This window comes from Tursiops truncatus, chromosome 20, assembly GCF_011762595.2.
Source record: "Tursiops truncatus isolate mTurTru1 chromosome 20, mTurTru1.mat.Y, whole genome shotgun sequence".
Lineage (NCBI taxonomy): Eukaryota > Metazoa > Chordata > Mammalia > Artiodactyla > Delphinidae > Tursiops > Tursiops truncatus.
Window position 1 is genome coordinate 12,142,621 of NC_047053.1, and position 22,034 is coordinate 12,164,654.

A 22,034-nucleotide genomic window follows, 5' to 3' on the forward strand; every position below is an offset into this window, starting at 1 on the left:
GGAATTCCTAGGGCAGGTGGAGGAAGGGCCGTCACAAGCTTTGGGAGTCCCTGGCGGAGAAGGCATGAGCTCTGAGTCCTGGACTCCAGAGGGCTCGGCTTCCGCTGCCCTCTGCCTCCTGTTTTTGCCCTCTGCCTATGCTTTTCCAAGACGCTGATCATCACAGAAGAGACTCACTGGGCAAGGGTCAGGGTCAGAAGACAGAGCGCTGAAAAGCCAGGCCATCACTAGGATTCAGGGATGCAAGCCTCCCTCTCCCATCACAGTGTCATAAGCTTCTACCATGGACCTACTGCTTAGGTCTCCATATGACCCTCCCCCATTCCTCTTGGAAAAAGGGACTCCACCACCTGCCCTCAGCCCACAGGATCAGTCTTAATAAAACATTCATCAGACCTTCCTCTTCTGTAACATGGAAGAGTCCAGAGCCCTGGGCTGAGGTTAAATCAGAGAAATGGAATTGAACTGGCGGAGGGTTGTGCGCTAACCATCACACTCCCCTGCCAGTTGACGGTCACCCTTGAGCTGGGACGCTTGAGGGGTGGCAGAGCTGCAGAGGCTTCAGCATTCATCCTCTCCACAATTCCCTAATTTTACCCAGGAGAAAACTGAGAGCCTAGAGAGGGAGAGGGCTGGCCCAAAGTCACACAGCTTGTGAAGAAGCAGACGAGAACCCAAATGTCTGTCTCTCTTTACTGACTTTGCTGCCCCATTTGTTTTCCTCTCAGAGATACAGAAGAGGCTAAAGTTACATGGGGGCAAGGGAGTAAAGCCATTTCCCTCTGAGCCTCTGGTTCTTCATCTGTTAAATGGGAATAATTATACTTCCTGCCAACACACCGCTTGTTTATGAAGCTTCAGTGAGTAAATACAAATGACTTCAGTGGCAGAATCATCTGCCTGGTACAACAGGACCCCAGACTGAAGGAGACAATTGAAAGGACCTGAAGGTTGGCAGGGTGGATGGGCCCAGAAGATGTGGGTTCACCTTGTCATCCTCCCCAGGTGGGGCCCAGGCCTGGGTTGCCATGGATACCGTGTCCCTGGAGCATCAGATCCAGAGCGTGCAACGCCACATCAGCTTCCTGAAAAAAGAACAGATGGCCCTGCTGCGAGACCTGCACCTGGAAATCCTGAGGCTGCAGAAACGCTGCTCAGGTGAGGCCTGGAGGGATGGCGGGGGGCGACTGTCATCATCATAAGCACTGTCCCTGATGGGGTGTCCACCGTGAGCCTCTCTGAGCCTCTTAACAATCCTGCCAGGCAGGTGTTCGATCACCCCTTTTTCTTGGTGAGGAAACTGAATCTTAGGGAAGTGAGATACAAAATGTTCATCAAGCACCTCGCAGCCCTAAGAAGCCCTCAGTCTAGCTGGGGAGACACACACACACCAACAGGTAATCTAAAGATACACAAAAAATGAAGAGGGCTGACAGGAGTTCACGGGCAGGATCATGTCCAGCTTGAGGCGTGGGTGATGGAGGAGGAGACCAGGCATCCCACGCTCCCCAGAGGAGGGAGCACTTCCTCTCCCTGAGAGCTGAGTAAGATTTAGACATGCTGAGATATTACGGGGCAACGAGGGTGGAGAAAGCTTTCCAAATGAAAGGAACAGCATGGCAACATTCAGAAGGTAGGAAACCAAAAGCTCACGAAAAGCTCTATTCGACTGGATAATGCTGTGCTTAAAGCTGCTGGGAAATAACGGTTGCAGACAGATCATGGAAGACTGTGACCAATATCAGGACAGCTAAGAAGTCCTCCTGGGTAGTAGGGAGCCACTGAAGATCTTTGAGCAGAATCATGCTACATTAAGAAACTCAATCCGGGGGACTTCCCTGGTGGTGCAGTGGTTAAGAATCTGCCTGCCAAGGACTTCCCTGGTGGCGCAGTGGTTAAAAATCCACCTGCCAATGCAGGGGACATGGGTTCGAGCCCTGGTCCAAGAAGATCCCACGTGCCATGGAGCAACTAAGCCCGTGCGCCACAACTACTGAGTCTGCGCTCTAGAGCCCGCGAGCCACAGCTAGTGAGCCCACGTGCCACAACTACTAAAGCCCACGCACCTAGAGCCCATGCTCTGCAACAAGAGAAGCCACCGCAATGAGAAGCCCGTGCACCACAACGAAGAGTAGTCCCCACTCTCTGCAACTAGAGAAAGCCAGAACACAGCAACGAAGACCCAACACAGCCAAAAATAAATATAACTTAAAAAAAAGAAAGAAACTCAATCCAGCAGTTGTATGGCAGATGAATTGGTGGGAGAAGGAGGCAGGGAGACTAGTGACAGGTCCGGGGGAGAGATGAAGGGGGATGGAAAGGGGAGGACCAGTGGGAGGCAGATTGAAAGAAGGGATCTGGCAACCAATTGGATTTGTAAGCAGGACAGAGGGAGGTGCCAAGGATGATGTAAATCGCATGCCTGACCTCCGCTCTTGCACCTCAAGCCTCAGCTGTGTAGCCTTCTCAGAGGCTGGGCTCTGGCCCAAATGCTCACCCAGGCAGAGTCTTCAAGTGCAGGCTTTAGAGCCAATGATTCGTTCAATGTCTCAGCTGGAACAGCCCAACCTCTTCATTGTACAAATAGGTAAACTGAGGCCCAGAGAGAGAGTCACAATGTTAGTGTCAGAGCCAGGATTAGAACCCAGAGCTCCACACTTCCAGTTGTGATGCCTCTGTTGCTTTCTGCCCATTCTCTCAACATGCTCAGATTTCTACCTCCTTTCCATTCCCTGCTCATGGAAGACTCCCCATTCCCCAAAGGGAAACTGAGGCCCAGAAGGTTCAAGTGACCTGCCTGGCTTCTCACTCTATGGCACGAGAAGCTGGCAGTCCTAACTTTCAGCTCCATATACAGGTTCAGCTGCCATTTGCCAAGACCAGGCTCCCTGCCATCTCCCCCAAAGCCTGGCAGGCAGCAGAGGCCAGCCCAGGGGGCAGGGATGACCCACACCATCTCACCCCTGCCTGATGCTACTTTTTCATTGCAGTAATAACATTAAAGGAAAATTGACATGAGTGAACCCTAAGACCCTGTAGCTCTTCCTCTAATTTCTTTTCGCTTAGCCCTAATTCTAGACACAGGCCAGGATCCCAAGAAAGTGGAAGAGGCAGGAATGGAGATCCCTCAGCCCCCACCACTCTTCTCAGACAAGTGTGGGCCTGCAGCCTCTTGGGTATTGATTCAGGGGATAAAAATAACTCCAGGCTGGCCTGGAGCAGCCACTCTTGGGGCTGAAATGACTGAATAAGGCCCTCCCTCCAAAGGGTGGGGGAGTGAGGAGGAAAAGAGAGCAGGACAAAGGCGATTTTTAAAAAAGAGATTGGGGTTTCCCTGGTGGCACAGTGGTTAAGAATCCACCTGCCAATGCAGGGGTCACGGGTTCGAGCCCTGGTCCAGGAAGATCCCATGTGCCACGGAGCAACTAAGCCCGTGTGGCACAACTACTGAGCGTGTGTTCTAGGGCCTGCGAGCCACAACTGCTGAAGCCCACGTGCCTGGAGCCCGTGCTCTGCAACAAGAGAAGCCACCGCGATGAGAAGCCCGCGTACCGCAACTAGAGAAAGCCCGCACACAGCAACGAGGACCCAATGCAGCCAAAAATAAATAGATAAATATTTTTTAAAAAAAAAAGATTAAAGAGGGACCCAGAGGGTGGGAAAAGGATAAGAGTGGGGAGGGGCTGGTGTAGGAACCAGGAGGGCAGGCCTTTGGGAAGAACCTGCGTGACAACTCAAAATGAAGGGGCTTGAGAGGTGGGTAAATGTGCTGTGGTTGCGGAGGTAGCTTGGATGATAACAAGAGCCGCCTCAGCCCAAGACTGAGCCCTTTATTTCTTTTGTCTCATTTAATCTTAGCAACAGCCCCTTGTGAGGTGGGTGCAACTTCGTTCCCATTTCACAGATGGGGAGACTGAGGCTCAGAGAGGTGCTGTCACTGGCCTGAGGTCACACAGTGTGTCTGACCTCACAGCGCACTCATCTAAACCATGGGGACCCTGGCTGGAAGATGGGCAGGGAGAGTTGATGGATGGGGGAGTGGAACCCAGCTGGGGTTCTGTCCCCCCACCCCCAACTCTAGTGGTTAAGGGCTAAGGAGAAACAAGCCCACAGGCAGTCAGTGACAGAGCCAGAGTCCCGTGGGCTACATCCCCAAACCTAGTCCTGGGCCCCTTGGGTTACATCACAGGGCCTTGGAGGAGGGGCCAAGCTGGCCCCAGGAAGCCCTGGCGGGGTGAAGGCATCAGAGTTCTCCCAGGGACCCCAGGGAGGAGGTTCAGGCTCCGGTCACAGCATAAGGCCCAGGCACTCCAGGCTGTCTGTCTCCTGGCAACTGTTGGCCTCCCCAGAGAAGGCACCTCCAGAAAAGCCCCTAGTCCCTAGAAGAGCCTGGTGAAGGCAGCAAGGAGGGGCAGACAGAGGGCCCACAGGGTGAGTCTCTCTCTGTTGGTGCTACTGGGCAGTGGACCCAGAGATCGGCTACCTTCCCCACCCCCACGTTCACACCTTCTCCCTTTGGGCACCAGGCTGCATCCCTGCAGGTACACCCAGGTGCTCCTGAGCAGATGCCCTCCATCATAGGCAGCTGCGGCTCCTGGGCTCCCTCCTGCCCACCTCCAGCCCCTGAGCTCTGATGGAGTTGGGGGGAGCGGGGAGTGGGCTGCAAAAATGATCAAACCCAGCTGGCTGAGGGATGGGGCATTCTGGGATCTAAGGGTTGGGGACTGGGAAGACAGGCAGGCAGAGGAGGAAACTGCTCCTGCAACCAGTGCCCTTGGCGGGGCCCCTTGGCTGCCCCGCCCCACCCGCTCAGCGCCAAGCCGAGCGCCATGGAGGCTTTGCTTCACCAGGTGGCGCTGTCCTCCTTGAAGCTCTTCTCCCCGCCCTGCGGAAAGTGGCGGAACCACAGCTTAGAAAGGGCAGGGCTGATGTTCAGAAAAGAGCACCGGCACAGCAGTACTGGCTGTGACAACAGTGAAACGCACGTGTCCTATTGGTAAATAGCCACTGCCCTGAATCCCCCTTTAGTGTCCCCAAGCAGCCCAGGACACTCCAGCCTTCCCAGACCCACCAACTAAACAGTAAAGAGAACGTGCCCTGGGCAGCAGGGGTCCTCCAGGCTGTCTCTGATTGGTTGGCATGTTAAATATTTGTACATCACCTCTGGGAAGGGGCAGATACTCCCCCCCCCAGCCCCAAAAGCAAGCCTCAGTCCCACAAGCGTTGAACTAACCCCCAAATCGAGGCCACAAAGCTTACACTGGAAAGATCTCTGGGCTTAGAATCAGCTAGATTGGCTCAGGCTATGCCTCTGACACCTCTCTTTCATCTCTTTCCCTCTCTGGGCTGCAGTAAAAGAAGCATGGAGGGGGGGGGTAGTTTAGATGGTTTCTGAGAATCCTTATCGACACTTTTACTGGGCTGTGATTCCTGATCTCACACACATACTCTTTCTCTCTATCTCTAACATACACACGACTGCCTTTTCTTATCTCTGCCCCCAGAACTGACCCATGACCTGGAAATGAAAGAGGCCCAATCTCACCAACAAGGTAAGAGGACAAGTGGTCACCTTTTCCCCACCACTTAGGACCCAAGCCTTGTCCACCCCTGGTCCAGACTTGGGGACAGCCACTCCTCAGCTTACTGAGTGAGTGCAGGACGTCAGCCTCATTTGCCCACTCAGCTGGGTGACCTTGTGCAATGAACAACCTGCACCACCATACATAGTGCCCTGTATCCCTGTCTCTGTCCAAAGTGGGAAAATGAAAGCAGGGAGGAGATGGTGTCCAGGAAGTCCACATGGCTGACTTCATTCCTTTGTGACCCACCTCCCTAATCCTTCTCATCCTTGCACGAGTGATTCTCACAGTCCGTGTCCACACCCTCCAAGATGCTGAGTGTCAAGATTCAACACGATGGCAATATGGGGTCTTTGACTTCAAGGAACATAGTCTAGAGGAGGAGCAAAGAGACACAGGCACATTAGCAAATTCTTCATTTTACAAAAGCATGACTTCTTGCCGTTGTAGAAATTCCACTAAAGTATTTGTTTATAGATTATTACTTCACCCATAAAATGGGGAGTGGTGTGGGGAGATGGTGTTCAATGAGTATAGAGTTTCAGTTCTGCAAGATGAAAAAATTCTAGAGATCTGTTGCACAACAATGCGAGTATATTAACACTACTGTACACTTAAAAAATGGTTAAGATGGCAAAATTGGTTCCTTGTTTTTTTGCCACAATTCATTTTTTCAAATGGGAGGGGTTGCATTGTTGAGATCTTAATCTCCAGATGATATGATCTCTGAGAACTAGGACTGGGTGTTACCCATTGTCTCTCAGTGCAAAGCACATTACCTGACATGGAGAGGGACTCGGTAAATGCTTGATTTGAAATGAATCACAAAAGTAGTATTTCTTGGCCAGGAGGGTTTTAAGAATGGGCTCCCTGCCATATTGATGTGCTGCTTATAGATCAACAGCGACAGGACCAAGAGTTAGGCGCAGGGAAGGCTGGAAGTTTAAGGTTAAGGTAAAATGCTAGAAGCGCTACTAACTGCTTGGCATATCATGCATAAACATCTAAACACTTATGGCCCTGAACCAATTCTGCCGACTGCTTTAAGTGGCAGTCATGGGCGGCCTCTTTGTGCCTACGTGCTTGGAGGAAGGGGTCACATATCCCAGACACCAGGCAAGAACAGTTCTGTGACAACAGTAGCTTTTACTCCACCTACTGTCCTTCCTCTGAAAGGGCTTTTGGGGTCATCTGGGCTCAAGGCACTGCCCCAGTGTCCTGGTTTTTACTTTCTCTCTCAGTGGGCTTGAGAGCTCTCTTTCCTTGTTCTCCTTTTATATGAAAATCACTTGGTGGTTTTCCTATCCCCTCCAGTCACCTTTTACCTGCCCTTTGTCACCATTCTCACTCACATGTGCCAGTCCTGGGATACAGACCCTGCTGAAATGGAGTTTATGATCCAGGAGGTAGGGGTCCTCAACCCTGTGGGTACATGAGAATCACCAGGGAAGATTCAAGAGGTACCCTTTCCCAGTACTTGATACTTTGATAGGACCCAGGAAAACTATTTTTTAAAGCTCTCTGGATGGTTCCAGTGTATATCCAGGTTTGAAACCCAATGCAGTGGGCAAAGGCAAACAATAAACAAGTTAAAAAAAAACCCACAAAATGTAATAAATGCTCTTTATGAAGGAAACAAGGTTCGCAGCACACTGACTCCCCTTTTCTGCTCACACTCCCAGTTCTTTCAGTCCCTTGTTCTTGTATGTCTCTCCTGCTACGGGGCTTTTGCACAAGTCCTACCCACTGTCCGAAGCACCCTTCTCTCCCCTGTTCACTACTTAATTCCTATTCACCTGTCAGATCCTAGCCCAAGTTGCTCTTCGGCTGAGAAGCCTTCCCTGATTAGGTCACAGTCTCCTGTTACAGTCGTGGTATTGGCACGTGTCACAGATGCAACCTCACATTCTTTTGTGGTTATGTACCATACCTCTCCCACTATGCTTGCTGTGAGCTTCGTGAGGAATGTTTTACTATCCACCATACCCACAATGCCTAATACAACGCACAGAGTCAGGGCTCAACAAACAGTCATGGAGTGAATAAATGGTCAGGGAAGGGTTTGCACTTAAACTTAAGGGGCGCACTGAAGAATCAGAGTGGCCAAACAGAAGGCAAGATAGGTGCAAGGGCCTCGAGGAGGAAAGAGGCAGGCCAGCGTCGCAGGCGCGTGGGGAGTGAGGGCGAGCGCCGCAGGACGTGCAGTCGGGGGCGGGGGGGTGCCGGGCTTCGCTCTGAGGATCGGTGAGCTGTGCAGGTAACAGCCAGGCGGGGACCCTCACTCTCCCCTCCCTCTCCCCTGCCCAGAGTTGGCGTCCCGGGAGCTGGAGAGCAAGTGCCGCGAGCTGGAGTCACAGCTGGCGGCGCGGGTGGCGGCCAACGCGGAGCTGCGGCGGGAAGTGGCGCAGCGCGAGGCGCTGGTGTCGGCGCTGCGCTGCAGCCTGCGCGCCGAGGAGCGCCGCTTCCTGGAGGAGCTGCGTCGCCGCAGCCACCGAGCCACCGTGCTGGGCACTGAGCTGCAGAAGCACACCGAGGCGGCCGCCTACCTCTCCTACCAGCTGCACGCGGCGCGCCAGAAACTGCAGACTCCGCGCCCAGGCCCCGGCGCCGCCGCCGCCGCCGCCGCCCCCGAGCCCCGGATCCGCCGGCGCGCACAGCGGGCCCGCCGCCCGCCCGCAGCCGAGGCCGCCGCCAAGGGCCCCGGCCGGGACTGGGCCGCCCGGGAGCGCTCGGCCGGCGCCCCGGACGACGCCGATGCCATGCCAGACCCCGCGCTCTTCCTCTACGCCCGGAGGCCCCCGCGGCCCAGTGGCCGCAGCCCGCGCCAGCCGCCTCCCCAGGAGCCCCCTGACCAAGCCACCCCGCCGGCCGCGCCCAGCCCGCCCAGTGCGCCGGCGGACCCGGAGTAAGCGCGGGGCCGGCTGGGAGGGGCGGGGCGGGGAGCGGGGGAAGGCGGGCCCGGGGCCCGACCAGGGACGCAGCTCTGGCCGCGCGGGCGGGTCCCAGGGGCTGAGGCAGCCGGTCCCTCCCCCAGGGAGCGGGCGGAGGCGGCCCCTGCTCCCCCGCCCCTTCGCCCCTCCCAGCCGCCCCCGCCTTTTGTATTTGCCAACAACGCCGAAGCTTTGAGCTCTCCCCTCCCGCCGGGGACCTCCTCCGCGGGGCCCAGCGAATGCATCATTTTTCTAGGAGAGGACTCACAGTACCGATCTTTATCTGGTCCCCACCCTGCCACTGGGAGGGGAAGGGGAAGGGGCGGGGGTCACGCCCTAACCCCGGGAAAGCTGACAATCATTTCGTGGGAGGGGGAAGCCTGGGCGGCCTACGGAAAGGAACCAGAGTGGCCCTTAGCATCCTTAGGCCTTCCAGCTCCCCGCTGCGGCCTCCCCCAGCCCCCCACGGCTGCCCTTCCCGCCGAGCCTTCCTCCAAGGGGAAGTTCGGGGTGAGGTCTAGAGGCTGGACCTTTACCTTGGAAGCCGCTTCTCCTCCCCCCTACCCTGTTGATAGGTCCTTACAGGTGAGCACGGAACACTTTAGAAGTCGCCTTCTCCAGAGCCTCCGATGGGGAAAGTGTGGACTTATTGAAGTTTGAGCTTCTGGAAATTAGCCCCCATAGACCCTTAGAGAAGATTACAGAATGGGTTTGTGGCAGATCCTGGGCTAGAGCCGTCTCCAGCTCAGTTCTGCCCCAGGATGCCGACCTAGGTATTGACTCGGGACACGCCAGAGTCGGGCTGCCCCATCAGGCTTATGGAAGGGTTAGAAAGTGCTTTCAGGAGGTAGCTGGGAACCTGAAGGCTGCCCTGGGAGTTTTCCTAGTCCTGTTTATTGGTGCTAATTTTGCCCAGCTTCCTCATTAGCTGGCTGCACCCAGAGGCAGGAAGAAGGGCCCGGCTTCTTGGAAGTGGCAGCTGTTGAGAGAGGTTTGGGTTTGCTGGGGGGAGGGGGGGGAGGGAGTGGACAGGTTAGGCCCCAGCCTGGTCCTCTCCAGGAATGCCCCCAATCCTATCAGACCTGACAGTGGTGGGGTGCTTCGTGCCCTCTCTCTAGGTTGGGGAGTGGCAAAAGGAAAGAATACGGCCCACCTCCTAACGCGTTTCTCCCCATCTCCCCGTCACGACCAAAGGCAGGAAGTGAAGCTCCAGTCCAGTTCATTGCCCCCACCCAGTCCGGCCTAGAAAGAAAGACAAATCCCTGGAACCCTGTCCTCTCATGCCATCCCTCCTCTGTTGGTCCTGCATCAAGTCCTAAGTGCCTGTGATGTCTTCCAGGGGCTGCCGTGGGAGGACGTGGGGCAGGGAGAGTCCTTTATCTCACTCACAAGCACCCATCCTGGCAGGTCCTGACCCTGGTTGGGGCTGAGCCTTCTGTTTGTCACCCAGGGGTCTGGGAGGTCTCTAGGGTGATGAACCCTTTTTCCGTCACGGCCCCATGAAGAAGAGGGGGAAAGAACCCCAATTATACCCTCTTTCACTGTATATGTTAGAGGGAGCAGGACACCCGTGAGCTCACACATACGCAGCCCCCTCCCAGCTCAGGACTGCTGAGACCACTGAGCAATAACCAGGCCTGGTCTAGGTGTCCGCCACCGAGGCACCCGTGGAACGGACCGTGCTGTCCAGTCTCAGGGGCCACAGCAGTGGCCTAGGGTCCTTGCTTTGCCTGCTCCCACCTCTCCCCTCCCCAGTCTCTGTGGCTGTGCCTCTACCCTCTGTGTCCCCTCAAGTGTGGGCGACCCACCGTACCCCCTTGACCCGTTGCCTTTCCTTTCAGAGCAGGTCTGAGTGAGGAGGCCTCTCTCTGCTCTCGGCTGCTCTCACCTGACGGGGCCCAGAGGATCCTGGGCAGGAGGGAAAGGGGGTCTTTCTGGAGGCAGCCTCATCTTCCACAATCAAACTTTTGGGGTGAACTGGGTGACTTTGTTACACCAATTCTACTACAGAGACGGTGAAGTACTTTATCCACCCGCCCACCCACTAAAAGCCATAGCTACGCCCACCTGGCCTCCCCCGGCTCTATAGCAATAGCCCTCTTCCTCCTTCCCTCCTGTGTACCCGAGCTGTCTGGCTGGGGGCCCCCAAACCCCCTACCGCACGGATCCTCCCGTGGCCTGCCTGCCTCTCCCCAAGTGACCCCATCAGCACCTCCCACCTCCTGTCCCTCTTCCAGCAATCAGAGATGATGACTCTTAATTGTGAGGTACTTGGAGGTACCCCACATGAAGGTCCAGCGTGCTGGGGCGGCTGACTCGCTGACTCCCAGCTGAGGTGTCGGCGAGCTGGGGCAGAGGCCAAGGCAAATACAGGGTTCAGATTTTATGAGAAATTCCCGTTCCCTCTCCCTCTCCTGGAAATAATGGACAGAGGCTTCCTGCCTCTCTCCTGCACCTGGGTTTGGAACAGAACCCTCAGGGCAGCAGAATAAGACTGGGAGTCAGTGGCCTGCCCTTGGCCTCAGCGGTCAGAAACTCCTCAGCCTTGCCCTCAGCTTCTGGCCCTCCCCTTCTCCTAGCCTGGGGGACCCGCACTGCCAAGGGAAAGACGCCCTCCCTTGAGCCCCTGAAAAGTTTGGGTGGCTAGAAGGGAAACGATTGTTTCCTTCCCTCTCCCTGTCCTCCACCTCTCCCCTCTTCTCTGCTGCATGAATCCCCATTGGGGGAGGACTGTGTTGACATGGACACTCAGGGGCCCTAGTTGGAATCAGGAGCTGCAGGTGGGGACCCCTCCCCGTTCTGGAAGCCAATCAGGGACCTGTGGGCAATACAGCATGAGGCTTTGTACCCCTGCCCCCCAATATCCCACCCACAGTAGCCTGCAGTTTGGGGGGCCAGGCCAGGGCTGAAATGGGGTAGCCCTTCCCCAAACAAGCAGCAGAATAGAGGTCTCCCTGATGGAGAGGAAGGAGGCCGAGAGGGTGTGGAGGAGCATCTCTCATCACGGAGAGCCAGGGATCTCTAAGCACCCTCTCGCTGAGGTGCCAGCCTTGAATGGGGGACGCGCGAGGCTTCGGAGCCACCTGGCAGGAGCCCCATGGGCGCGGCAGAGGGATCCTGCTCCAAGTTCTCTGTTGGCTGCGCTTTTTAATCCAATGCTTTTCAGAGTGTATTCACTCACCCACAGAAATAGAACCCTGTGCTTTAGGGGTGACTGTCATATGCCTTATTCTTAATAAAATATCTGAAAAACACACAAGTCAGACTTTTTTCCTGTGGGCACTCTGCGCCCCCATCCCCTCAGCCCACCACAGGTCTGTGGAAAGGCCGTGGAGGAGATAGCGAATGGTTTGGGAGTTAGCCAGGGGGTTGGGTGAGACTGGCAGCTGAGACCCTGAAGTCCCCTCAGTAGGCATTCCTCACATAGAGCATAAGGCGTTCATCTGAGATGTCTGTCCTGATGCTCAGGTTAGCCCTGTCCCTCTCTCCATGCCACCCCAACCCAAATGAACAAACAAGACCTTAGATTAGAGGCTCCTGGCAAGGGTTGGCAGGGGTAGATTGGAAGGGTTCCGTGCCTGGAATTGCCCATTGTTGTGGCCTAGAAGGAATCCTGGGGTTCTGGACGTCTTTGGCTATGCCAGTTCTTCTGCCCTGACAACCATCTCCATCTGATCCAGATGCAAGAAGCCCAGCATCCCGAAGAAGAGCCCTAATCTTATCCTCCACTAACAAGGGCTATCCAAGGACTGTGGTCTGGGAGCTCAGCACACTCAGCATCTTCAGGCCTGTACATTTTCAATGTAGGTCTATGTTGTGGATGCCTCTAGGAGAAAAAGCAGCAGCTCTGCCTTCTAAGAACGCAGGGGACGTATTGGTTTTGCCTGCAGCCTTTCTTCTGATAACAGTACCTATTACTTCCTTTCAGGCAACAGCCTTCTCCCAGCTTAGTCAATGTGTTGCGGGGCTCTGACCCCACCCGTGTGACCCAGGTAAGGTAGGTCACACTGATTGGGCTGGAAATGGGCATGCAACTCTAAGCCAATAAGAGTCCATCTCAGAACTTTTACTGTAACCATTCATTTAACACACCAAGTTAGGTGCTAGGGATACAGCAGGGAACCAAACAGAACTACTGAAGGACAAATTCTTGGGTGGCTGAAACGGCAGAACATCAGCTTGGAAATCTGGTGGGCCGTTTGCCGTCACCGGGGACGGGGCTACCTGATTATGAAGCGCCACAAAAGAAGTAAAACCTAGAAAGGGGGAGGCAATTCCTTTTTTTTTTTTTTTCTGTCATGAGTGTTTTTTTTTTTTAATTTTTGTGACATATAGTTGATTGACAATGTTGTGTTAATTTCTGCTGTACAGCAAAGTGATTGAGTTATACATATATATTCTCTTTCATATTCTTTTCCATTATGGCTTATCATAGGATATTGAATATAGTTCCCTGGGCTGTTGGACCTTGTCGTTTGACAGTGCCTGATCATTAAGCTGCCTGGATCCTGCTGTGCCTGCAGCCCACGTACCCGTGCCTTTTTCAGTTACATAGACCAATAAGCAGCCCCCCCGCCACTTTTGTATTTAAATGATTAGCATTAATTTGTGGGGCTTTTCTGCTTTTTATTTTAACCTAAATTTAGACTTAGAGAAAAGTTGCAATAATGATGCAGAGTTCCTGCATGTCTCTCACCCAGCTTCTCCTAATGTTAACATCTTATTTTATCATAGTACAATTATCCAAACCAAGAAATTAACATTGGTACATGGCTATTAACTAAACCACAGACTTTATTTGAGTTTCACCAGGTTTTCCCCTAGGGTCCTTTTTCTGTTCCAGGAACCTATCCAGGGTCCCATTCCATTTAGTTGTTTTTTCCTTAGTCTCCTCCAATCTGTGACACACTTTTAAAAGCCATTTTGAGTTGGATTTTAGTGCCTTGCTAACCCCATGAGACCTGATGATGTCAAAGAGCAAATAATCAGTGGGGGAGAGACAAGTGGACCCCAACTGATAAAGTACATTGAATAAAATATTTGCTGAACTCTAAGGAGGGAGTGACTGCTTCCAGCTGCCAGGACTGAGAAACAGTTTCACAGACACAATGGTATCTGAGCTTGATTTCATAGACCTTGATTTCATGCCTCTTTTCCCATGATGCTTCTCCCACAGAAGTTGGCATTGAGAAAAGGTAAATGACTTGCTCAAGGTCACATAGTGAAGGAGTCAGGGATGGAGATAGATGACGTCACATACAGTCATGCACAGGGGATTGGTTCCAGGACACTCCCCCCAAACTCCCTCCCCCTCCCCACTCCTCCACAGAAACCAAATCTGAGGCTGCTTAAGACCCTGATAGAAAATGGAAATTCCCTGGCAGTCCAGTGCTTAGGACTCTGTGCTTCTGCTGCCAGGGGCCCAGACTTGATCCCTGGTTGAGGAACTAATCCCTCAAGCCATGTGGTGAGGCCTTAAAATTTAAAAAAAGGCATAGTATTTGCATACATCTTCCCTTATTCTGTATTTATTTATTTATTCTTTGGCCATGTTGCTCTGCTTGTGGGATCATAGTTCCCCAACCAGGGATCCAACCCAGGCCCCTGGCAGTGAGAGCATAGAGTCCTAACTGTTGGACTGTCAGGAACACCCAATTCTCCCTTATACTTTTTTTTTTTTTAACATTTTGGTGTATATATATATATATATTTTTTTTTTTTCTTTTTCCTTTTAAATATTTATTTATTTAGCTGCACTGGGTCTTAGTTGCGGCATACATGTGGGATGTAGTTCCCTGAGTAGGGATCAAACCCAGGGCCCCTGCATTGGGAGCATGGAGTCTTAACCACTGTGCCACCAGGGAAGTCCTCTCCCTTATACTTTAAATCATCTCTAGATTACTAATAATTCCTAGTACAATGTGAATGCTATGTAAATAGTCATAAATGCGGTGTAAATTGTAAATACAATGTAAATGCTATGTAAGTAGTTGCCACTGCAGCAAATTCAAATTTTGCTTTTTGGAACTTTCTGGAATTTTTTTTTTTTAATATTCTTGGGAGTTCCCTGGGTCTAGTGGTTAGTGTTCAGCGCTTTCACAGCTGTGGCCCAAGTTCAATCCCTGGTCGGGGAATTCCCACAAGCCCCATGGTGCCAACAACAAAAATTTTTTTTTTAATTTAGTTTTTTGATCCGCGGTTGGTTGAACCATTCATGCGGATGCAGAACCCACAGATATGGAGGGCCAACCTGCATATTGATTCCTACCTAGTGTGCCCAGGTGGAGGAGACAGGGCAGCCCTGGCTGCCCCATCTTCGTTCCTCGCTCCAGCCTCTGGGGATCAGGTTTGAGCCCAGGGTGAACTAAGGCTAGACCTGTAACAGGCCCAGGAAGTATGGCCCAGGCCTCCCTCTGCTTGCCCCTAGCCTTTTATCTCCCCAGGTAGCTGAGGAAGGGAAGGACCAGCCCTGGGTAAACATCTACCCAGGACTCTGGGGTCCCATTTCAAGTAGAGAAAAAGGAGAGAAGAAGAGGAAGGGGGAGAGGGATTGGCCTTTGGGTCCTCCCAGAGACCCCTGTGGGTTCTAGGCTGAGCCCAGCCCAGAGTCACAGTACAGAGCAGAGATCTGCAATGTCAGCACCACCTAACTCAGAGATCATATTTTTCAATCCTTTCATTTTATAGATCATGAGACTGAGGCCCAGGGAGTCTTACTAACTGTCACCCCTCCTGGCAATTCTGACCACACAGGTTTGGGTTGAGGGAGGTGGACCCTCTCTCATGGGTTCCTGGAGTCAGGCCATTGGGGTAGGGGACTCCTTCCTGCAATCCGGGAGGTTTGGGTCCCAGCTCACCTCTCCAACCCCTTGGGAACTCTGAAAATGAGGGGGGAAAATAGGAATGCCCAGCTGAATGGGCGCATCCGTCATAACAATAATTAGGGAGATGGGAGGCTTTAAGCAGACTCATTACGTAGGGTAGGTCTCAGCCTCGGTAAACTTCCCTTTGTATTTACCTAGCATCTGTACCCAGAAGCCATAAAGATGGGGAGTACCACCCAGGCAGGCAGCCCTGAGGATGGGGACTGTGTAACAGGAGCCTGCTAAGGAAATGGGAAGAGGATCCACAGAAGCTATGTTGCAGGTTCGAAGGCTGCTGGGACTGCTTAGCCACTAGGCCCCTGGACAGACTGGTCATTAGCGCCCTTCCTTACTTACCAGTAGGCACTCGCAGACCTTGATCATAAGGAGGACATAGGAGTAAGGCCAGGGCAAGGTATAGGCTGGTGCCTCTTCAGGGCTCAGCATGGTGGGTCTCAGCTAGGCATCACGGAAATGATCTGAAGCTCTGTATACAGAGGTCAAAGCATACAGTACATAAAAGGAATATTTGCTCAGAAAGCCCAGATATTATAAATATCTAGTGAAACCCCGTGGAGGCATCTAAAGGACTGCTTGGCTCTGCCTATACCCGGGACCTCCATTCAACCAACCACTGTGCATTAATCACTACGATGCATCAGGCTCTGGGGAGATGCTGGGGATACCAGATAAATAAGGTATGGTCGTTGCCTTCAAGAAGTCCCCTGGTCTAGCAGCTGGACTCCTCACCTGAGAACCAGACATCCTAGTTTGGCCAAGACAGTGTTGGTTTATGCCTGTTGTCCCAAGGTCCTTATTAATAGTGTCCACTTTCACTCCCAGAGTGTCCTGGTTTGCATGATACATCACATGGTCACCCTAACCATAGCGCAATGTGTAGGCAATGGTGGAAATAGTTGGGGAAAGTGATGGGAGTCGTTGTTGTTAAGACTATGGTGAGAAGACATTGGTGGAAGCAGCTTGAAAGTAAGAAATAGTCTGCTTAATATGTGATTGGACCACCAGACGATAGAGAAAGTGGTCAGAGGATGATGCTTTTTGTGTGTATCTGTTTCCCTATCCCCAGGCTTGCTGCTCAGTGTTCAAACAGGGCTACGCTTTTGGTTATGAGCGGTGTTACCAACATGGAGGGGGCTTCCAACTTCAGCTACACTGGACTAGGTACAATTCTCCAAATTCCTTGAGTTTCAGTTGGGAGACTGGTTAAAAGACTTATGGTACATCTACACACTGGGATATTATCCAGCCATAAAATGTAATGAGAAAGCTCTTTGTGTACTGATATCTCCAGAATATAGTAAGTAAAAAAATCAGGGTAAAGTATGTTACCATTTGTGTAACTAAAGGGAAATACACACACACACACACACACACACACACACACACTTATATGCAAAGAATATCTCTAGAAGAATATAAAAGAACTGGTAATCCTGGTGGTCTGGGAAGGAAAACCAGATGGCTGGGGGCAGGTGACAGATTTCACTGTATGCCCTTTTATGCTTTTTGAAATTTGAACCATTTGAATGTATTCAAAGTTCTAAATAAAATTAAAAGGTTTTAAAAAAAATAAACGAGTGAATAAATTCCCAGGGTCCCTCTTTCTGTGTCTTCCCATATGATTCCTCTGTCTTGCTCATTAAAATCCTTCTTATCCTTCAAAGCTTCAGAGGAGCTTCTTCCCAGAAGCCCTCCCTGACTGCCTCCCCTGCACACTCAGAACAGCCTTCTTTAAAGGCTTTTATTCTGCAGCCTTAGACATGAGATTGCTGTGTGCATCTCTCTTCACCCACCAGATTGAAACTTCTCCTGGCAGGGACTGGGTCTGGTTCATCTCTGATCTTCCTGCAGTACTGAGCTCCTGCAAGCTTTGCTTGAAAGAGAGAGTGAAGTATTTTACACTATCTAAAGTGCTTTGATGATCACTATCTCCTCCCAACAGTTAGGTAAGAGGCCAGACAATGGATGTTTTTATTTGACAGAGGAAGTTCCTGAGATTCAGAGGCGTGATAGTCAAGTGACTTGCTCAAGGTTTCGAGAAGAGACAAGGTTGCAGGATGCCGATTTCCAATCCAACTCCGTGTTAGGTTCATGTACCACCTGACTGCCCACCTTCCCTGTGGTGGGCTGTAGTCAGGTCTCGTTTTTATTTCCAGCCTTCTTGTGCAATAGTCCAAACTCGTCTCCCCCGGTCTAGCTCAGTCCCCTTATCCTCCACACAGCAACCAAAGCATTTCTCACCTCCCTTCCTCCTGCTTAAGTGCTTAAAGCCTTTCACTGGCTCCCCTTCCCATCACTCGTACTCCAGGACAAAGTCCATTTTCCTCTGCAATTTTTATGAGGCACTAGGCCCACCCCAGCCAACCTCTGCAGCTTCAGCTTCCCAATTTCTATTAGTTCCTGGAATATGCCTTAAGTGCTTCCCAATGGCTTCCTGGGCCTGTGCAAGGAAGACCGTCTCACCCTCTCGGCTTGGAGAACTTCAGGTCACTGGCAAGACCTGGTAAAATGTCATCTGGGCAGCATTCTCTGACTTCACTTCTCAGTCCCCACCAGGCCCCAAACATCTGAAAACACGAACTACTGTAAAGTGTCCAGGCTGTGGATTTAGCCTGTTCTAGCTAAAGTCTTGCTCTCTGTGTGACCTTGATCTTAGCTTCCTCCACTCAAAAATGGGGCTAATGTGCCAGCGCGGATGTGAGGACGCATCTGGTGGGGGGTGTCGAGGCCGCTGGCAGAGGGGAGCCCGTTGTGGCTCAGGACAAAGTTTGGTGGGCTCATCTCTGGTACTTCATCCCTATTAGCCACCCGCCACCCCTGCCTCCTGTGACCATGCCGTAGGCTACCCTCCACCCCCTCCTCAAGAAGCCAGACGCACACCCGCTCCACCCCTTCGGGGACGGCAAGCTCGGTGAGCACGGCGCTGAGTGAGGGTCATATTAACACCTCAGATTAGACACCGCGTGGTCATTTGGCAGATCTGCAATAGGAAGCCATTGGGGGAGGGGACTGTAAGCAATAGTAGTCCAGACGAGTCTCCCCGCAAGGTCAAGGTGCCCGCCCGACGGGCAACGAACCGCAAGGACTCCTCTCCGTAGCCCCGCCCCTCGAGGGGGCCCGAAACCTTTCTCTAGCCAGAGCCAGGGTACGTTCCCTTTAAGGCGTTCAAGAAAGTCACCACGTTGGTACACAGCGAACGAGGCGTGGCGTATTTTGTCCCTCGCCGGCCTTCGTGGGCCGGGCCGGGCGCGAGGGCGGGGCAAGGGAGCGGCGGTGGGGTCAAAGGCCATAGCGCGCACCACGTGGGCCGGTGACTCCGTCCTTCCCGCAGCTGCAGCGGCGCGCAGGGCACTTGGGTTAGTGGCGCGGCGGCCGGCGCGGACAGCCGAGGCGGACGCCCGCTCCCGCCGCCATGGTCATCAAAACAGACGAGTTGCCGGCGGCCGCCCCGGCGGACAGCGCCCGGGAGCCCAGCTCGCAGGCCGGTGGCAAGGGGCGGCCGGGCGCGACGGGTGAGCGGGGCCGGGGTCGGGGGGCCGCAGGGCGGGAGGCTGAATCGGGCCGAGTGGGCGGGGGGGTTCGGGGTTGCGCGGGGACCGCCGCCTTCCCTCCGCGCCTGGCTGGGTTGCATCTCGCCGAGCCCTCCACCGGGCGCCCCCGCCCTGAAGGTCACCTTCACTGTCGCCCCCGCCTGCGGCCCGGGCTTCACACGTGGGGTCCCGGGGCGGGCAGCGGCGGCTAACACACGCGTGCCAGATCGCGGAGAGACGTGCACGCGCATGCAGTTTCGGGGTGTGCCGGCTCCGCAGACGGACGGACGCGGCGGCCCCACCCCCTACGCCCCCGGGCATGGGGAACTCTCTGGACTGGGGTCACTTGACACTTGCTCCGTCAAGCACCCCCTTCGCGTCAGGATCCCAAGCATTCCCTGTGCACAGGGCTGCAGGCTTGCGAGTTAGACTCAGCTTGGGACTTCTCAGGCTTGGTCTGTGGGAAGAGTGCAAGTTGGGGTGTGTGTTTCGTGAGGGGGTTTCTGTGGTTCGTTCCCGGAGGCAAGGCTTTAACCCCAGGTCTGCAGGGTCTGATCTCCGTCCTGTAAGATGTCGACCTGGAGGGCAGACCTGGGGGTCTGCCTGTGTATGGGGGCAAAGCCAAACTCCTTGGCAGGAGGTGGTGTTTGTGCCAGAACTTGATCATTAACCCGCCTTATTGCGAAAAGTGGGTCAGCCCAGAGTTGCTGTTTTTAAGGCAAAGGTCATCAGCATGGAGTCAAGCTCCCAGCTCTCCCCCGTGGGGCTGTGTGGCATTGGCTTTGGGAGTGGCTGCAGTTTTTCTCAGGTGGGGCCTGCCTCTCTCCTGGGCCTCCTCTGTTTCCTCTGTTTCTTCCATCACATCTTTGACTACAACCCTGAGGTTGGAAGCCCCTTCCCAGCCCTTGGGTTGTCATCTCCAAACCTTCCTCAGAGTCCCAGGGCTGGGCTGTGTCCCTCTGTGCCCTGGGTGACAGTGGGAGTGCAGAACTCCCCGTGCCTCCCACTCCCCATAACTCTCCTCAAAAGGGACTTGTCATCTTCATCTCCCTTCCCAGCTTGGGTGAGTCAGGACGGGAACAGCGTTAGGTGGGTTCTCTGACCCTGTAACTGATCACAGCCAGGTTAGCTGATGGTGGGGGATAGGTACTGTGGCAGCTTTGCTGATTGCCTAGAGAAGGCCAAGGTTTGGGCAGAATGACAAATGCTGATGACTCCAGCCTGCCAGGCTTCACCCTGATGAGGTTCTGAATCAGTGGAGCTGGCTAGATAGGAGGAGGTCGATTTCCCCTCCAGCAAAGAGACCTGAAGAGATGAAGCGACTTGGCCAAGGTCACACAGCAATTCAGCATTTGGATTTCCAGCTCACAGCCAGATTGCCAAGGCTGCCCTGGCCTGTCCCAGAGGAAGCTGGGAGAGGCATGTTGGCTGGGATCATATGCTGAGAACATAGGGACTGAGGAGAGGGGAGAGTGTTGGAGAATTTCTTTGAGGGGGTCTGTCTGGGGCAACCTGGGTCAGGGGAGGGTACAGCTGTTCATTTTGGGGAAACTGGAAGCATACTAGCAGGTGGAACATTGGCTCCCTAAGCCTCTGGGAGGCTTGTATAGAGCTAGGACTTGAATTATAGCCAGTCTGAATCTATTCAAAGGAGGAGGAGGCCTTAATGGAGACCCCCAACAGGCCCTCACCCAGGCTTCTGACCTCAGAACCCAGCTCTGGAAGTCCCCTTGAGGGGGACTAGTCCCCTTGAGGAGGTGATCAAGGCCTTTTATGGGGGGACCAAGGATCAGTTGCCTTGTTGGGAAAAAAGCTAGTTTTAGGGGTTAAGAGAATAGCAGGTTTTTCAAGTTTATGGTGGTGTGTCGAGTTCCTTCTGCCTAGGCGAGGGCTCCTTGGAGCTGAGGCCCAAAGCGGAGGGGAAGGGGGCTGGCAGACAGGAGAGGAACTTGGGGGCTTAGGGGAGCTCCTGGACAGGACCCCAGAGCTCTTCTTTTGGGTAGGTCTGAGCAGAGCAGCTCAGGGAACACTGGACTCTCCCCAGACCCTGCAGACCGCTTCTGGCCTGGGTGGAGATGGGAAGGAGGCAAACAGATGCCTACCTCCTTGGGATCTTCCTTAGGCTACCTGCCCCCACCCCTTTCCCTTGAAGCCCCAGATTCCTGGGATGGGGTGATATGCCTTCTGAGGCCTAACTTCCTGCAGGAGCCTCACCCTGTGAGGTTTTGGCTAGGGCGGGGCCTGGCCCTGGCACAGTCTACTGAGTGAGGCCATGCCAGGCTGGGAAACGCACGCAGGGGCCACCTGGGATGGCTTACGTTTCTTTTCTAACTCCCTTCAGCTGCCCATTGGGTCCACGTTCTCCCGGGCCAGGCCGGGGCTGTGCTTTATCTCTCATTCTGGGGGGCGGGAGCTGTATGCCATGCAGTTTGGGCAGCCCCTTCCCATTCTGCAGAGGATCGCCTTTCTCCTTCCCTAAAGCCCAGATGCTCAGGGGTACCCCCTGGGGTAAGGAAGCAGGGGTGTAGAGGAAGGGGGTACTGTTTACCTGGTGGGCGCTGCAGCCTGGGGGCTGGCGCTCAGGCCTGGGCTTGGGCGTCTGACAGACCTGGTTGTTTTCTTGACTTGGCTTGGCTGCCTGTTGCCTCTGCGACCTTGGGCAGCTTGGTTACTAAGCTTCTGGAGCCGCAGTTTCCTCAAGTGAGATGGGCTGGTCGAGCTGCTGGAGGGACCTGCCACGGGCTGGGCCTAGAGTGAGCGTTGGCTCTGTGGTAACCAGGGTGGGAGTGGTTGCAGCAGTTACGCAGGGGTCACTGCCAGGCTGCTCTGCCCCCCCCTTCTCCACAGGGCTGGGGTGTGTCTGGGGAGGGCGGCGGAAGAAGAGGGGCTCTGCCGGGGCCTGGCCCTCCGCGGAGTGTGCGCGAGCCAGAACCCTCGGCGGGGGGTGCGGGGAGCCGTGGGCCTGCTGGGTGCCGGCCCTTCAGGGCTGCCTGGAGGGGGCCTGAGGGAGACTGGCTGCCGCCCCCACCCTGGTTAGTACGGCTGCCGGAGCAGGCCCGCCTGGGCCCTGGCAACAAGTCAGAGGCCCTGGGAAGGCGCCCTGGCAAG

The 22,034-nt window shown here is 54.1% G+C and overlaps 2 protein-coding genes and 1 long non-coding RNA gene across 11 annotated transcripts in view; 2 read left to right on the forward strand and 1 right to left on the reverse strand.

The window, feature by feature from the left end:
• Positions 1–829: 829 nt before the first annotated feature.
• On the reverse strand, positions 830–22,032 carry LOC117309618 (uncharacterized). Of its 3 annotated transcripts, XR_012328761.1 has the most exons (4): positions 21,475–22,032; positions 15,733–15,862; positions 5,832–5,955; positions 830–1,085 (listed from the first exon to the last, which is right to left on the reverse strand). It is a non-coding gene; the product is annotated as an uncharacterized lncRNA (long non-coding RNA). The 3 variants fall into 3 exon arrangements; XR_012328762.1 differs by lacking the exons at positions 15,733–15,862; positions 21,475–22,032 and adding an exon at positions 7,379–7,905; XR_012328760.1 differs by lacking the exons at positions 15,733–15,862; positions 21,475–22,032 and adding an exon at positions 6,935–7,905.
• Positions 1,029–11,602, forward strand: CCDC92B (coiled-coil domain containing 92B). The gene is made up of 3 exons (XM_033848002.1): positions 1,029–1,158; positions 5,505–5,552; positions 7,890–11,602. The coding sequence occupies exons 1-3, from the start codon at positions 1,029–1,031 to the stop codon at positions 8,489–8,491; spliced, it is 780 nt and encodes a 259-aa protein (XP_033703893.1). The 3' UTR covers positions 8,492–11,602.
• The window catches only part of CLUH (clustered mitochondria homolog), a 29,056-nt gene continuing 25,736 nt past the window's right edge, over positions 18,715–22,034 (forward strand). For 3 of the 7 annotated variants that reach the window (XM_033847997.2, XM_033847998.2, XM_073798247.1), the window contains exon 1: positions 18,716–18,908. In XM_033847997.2, the coding sequence (XP_033703888.1) occupies positions 18,809–18,908 (100 nt within the window). In that variant the 5' untranslated portion in view covers positions 18,716–18,808. Of the gene's footprint in view, positions 18,909–22,034 lie in introns of all 7 variants that reach the window. The other 4 variants (XM_073798245.1, XM_033848001.2, XM_033847999.2 and 1 more) reach the window with 2 other exon arrangements.

Coding starts and splice junctions, on each gene's coding strand:
- CCDC92B (XM_033848002.1), top strand. CDS start 1,029: ATGGATACCGTGTCCCTGGAGCATCAGATCCAGAGCGTGCAACGCCAC. Junction 1,159..5,504: donor GCTGCAGAAACGCTGCTCAG/GTGAGGCCTGGA, acceptor CTCTGCCCCCAG/AACTGACCCATGACCTGGAA. Junction 5,553..7,889: donor GGCCCAATCTCACCAACAAG/GTAAGAGGACAA, acceptor TCCCCTGCCCAG/AGTTGGCGTCCCGGGAGCTG.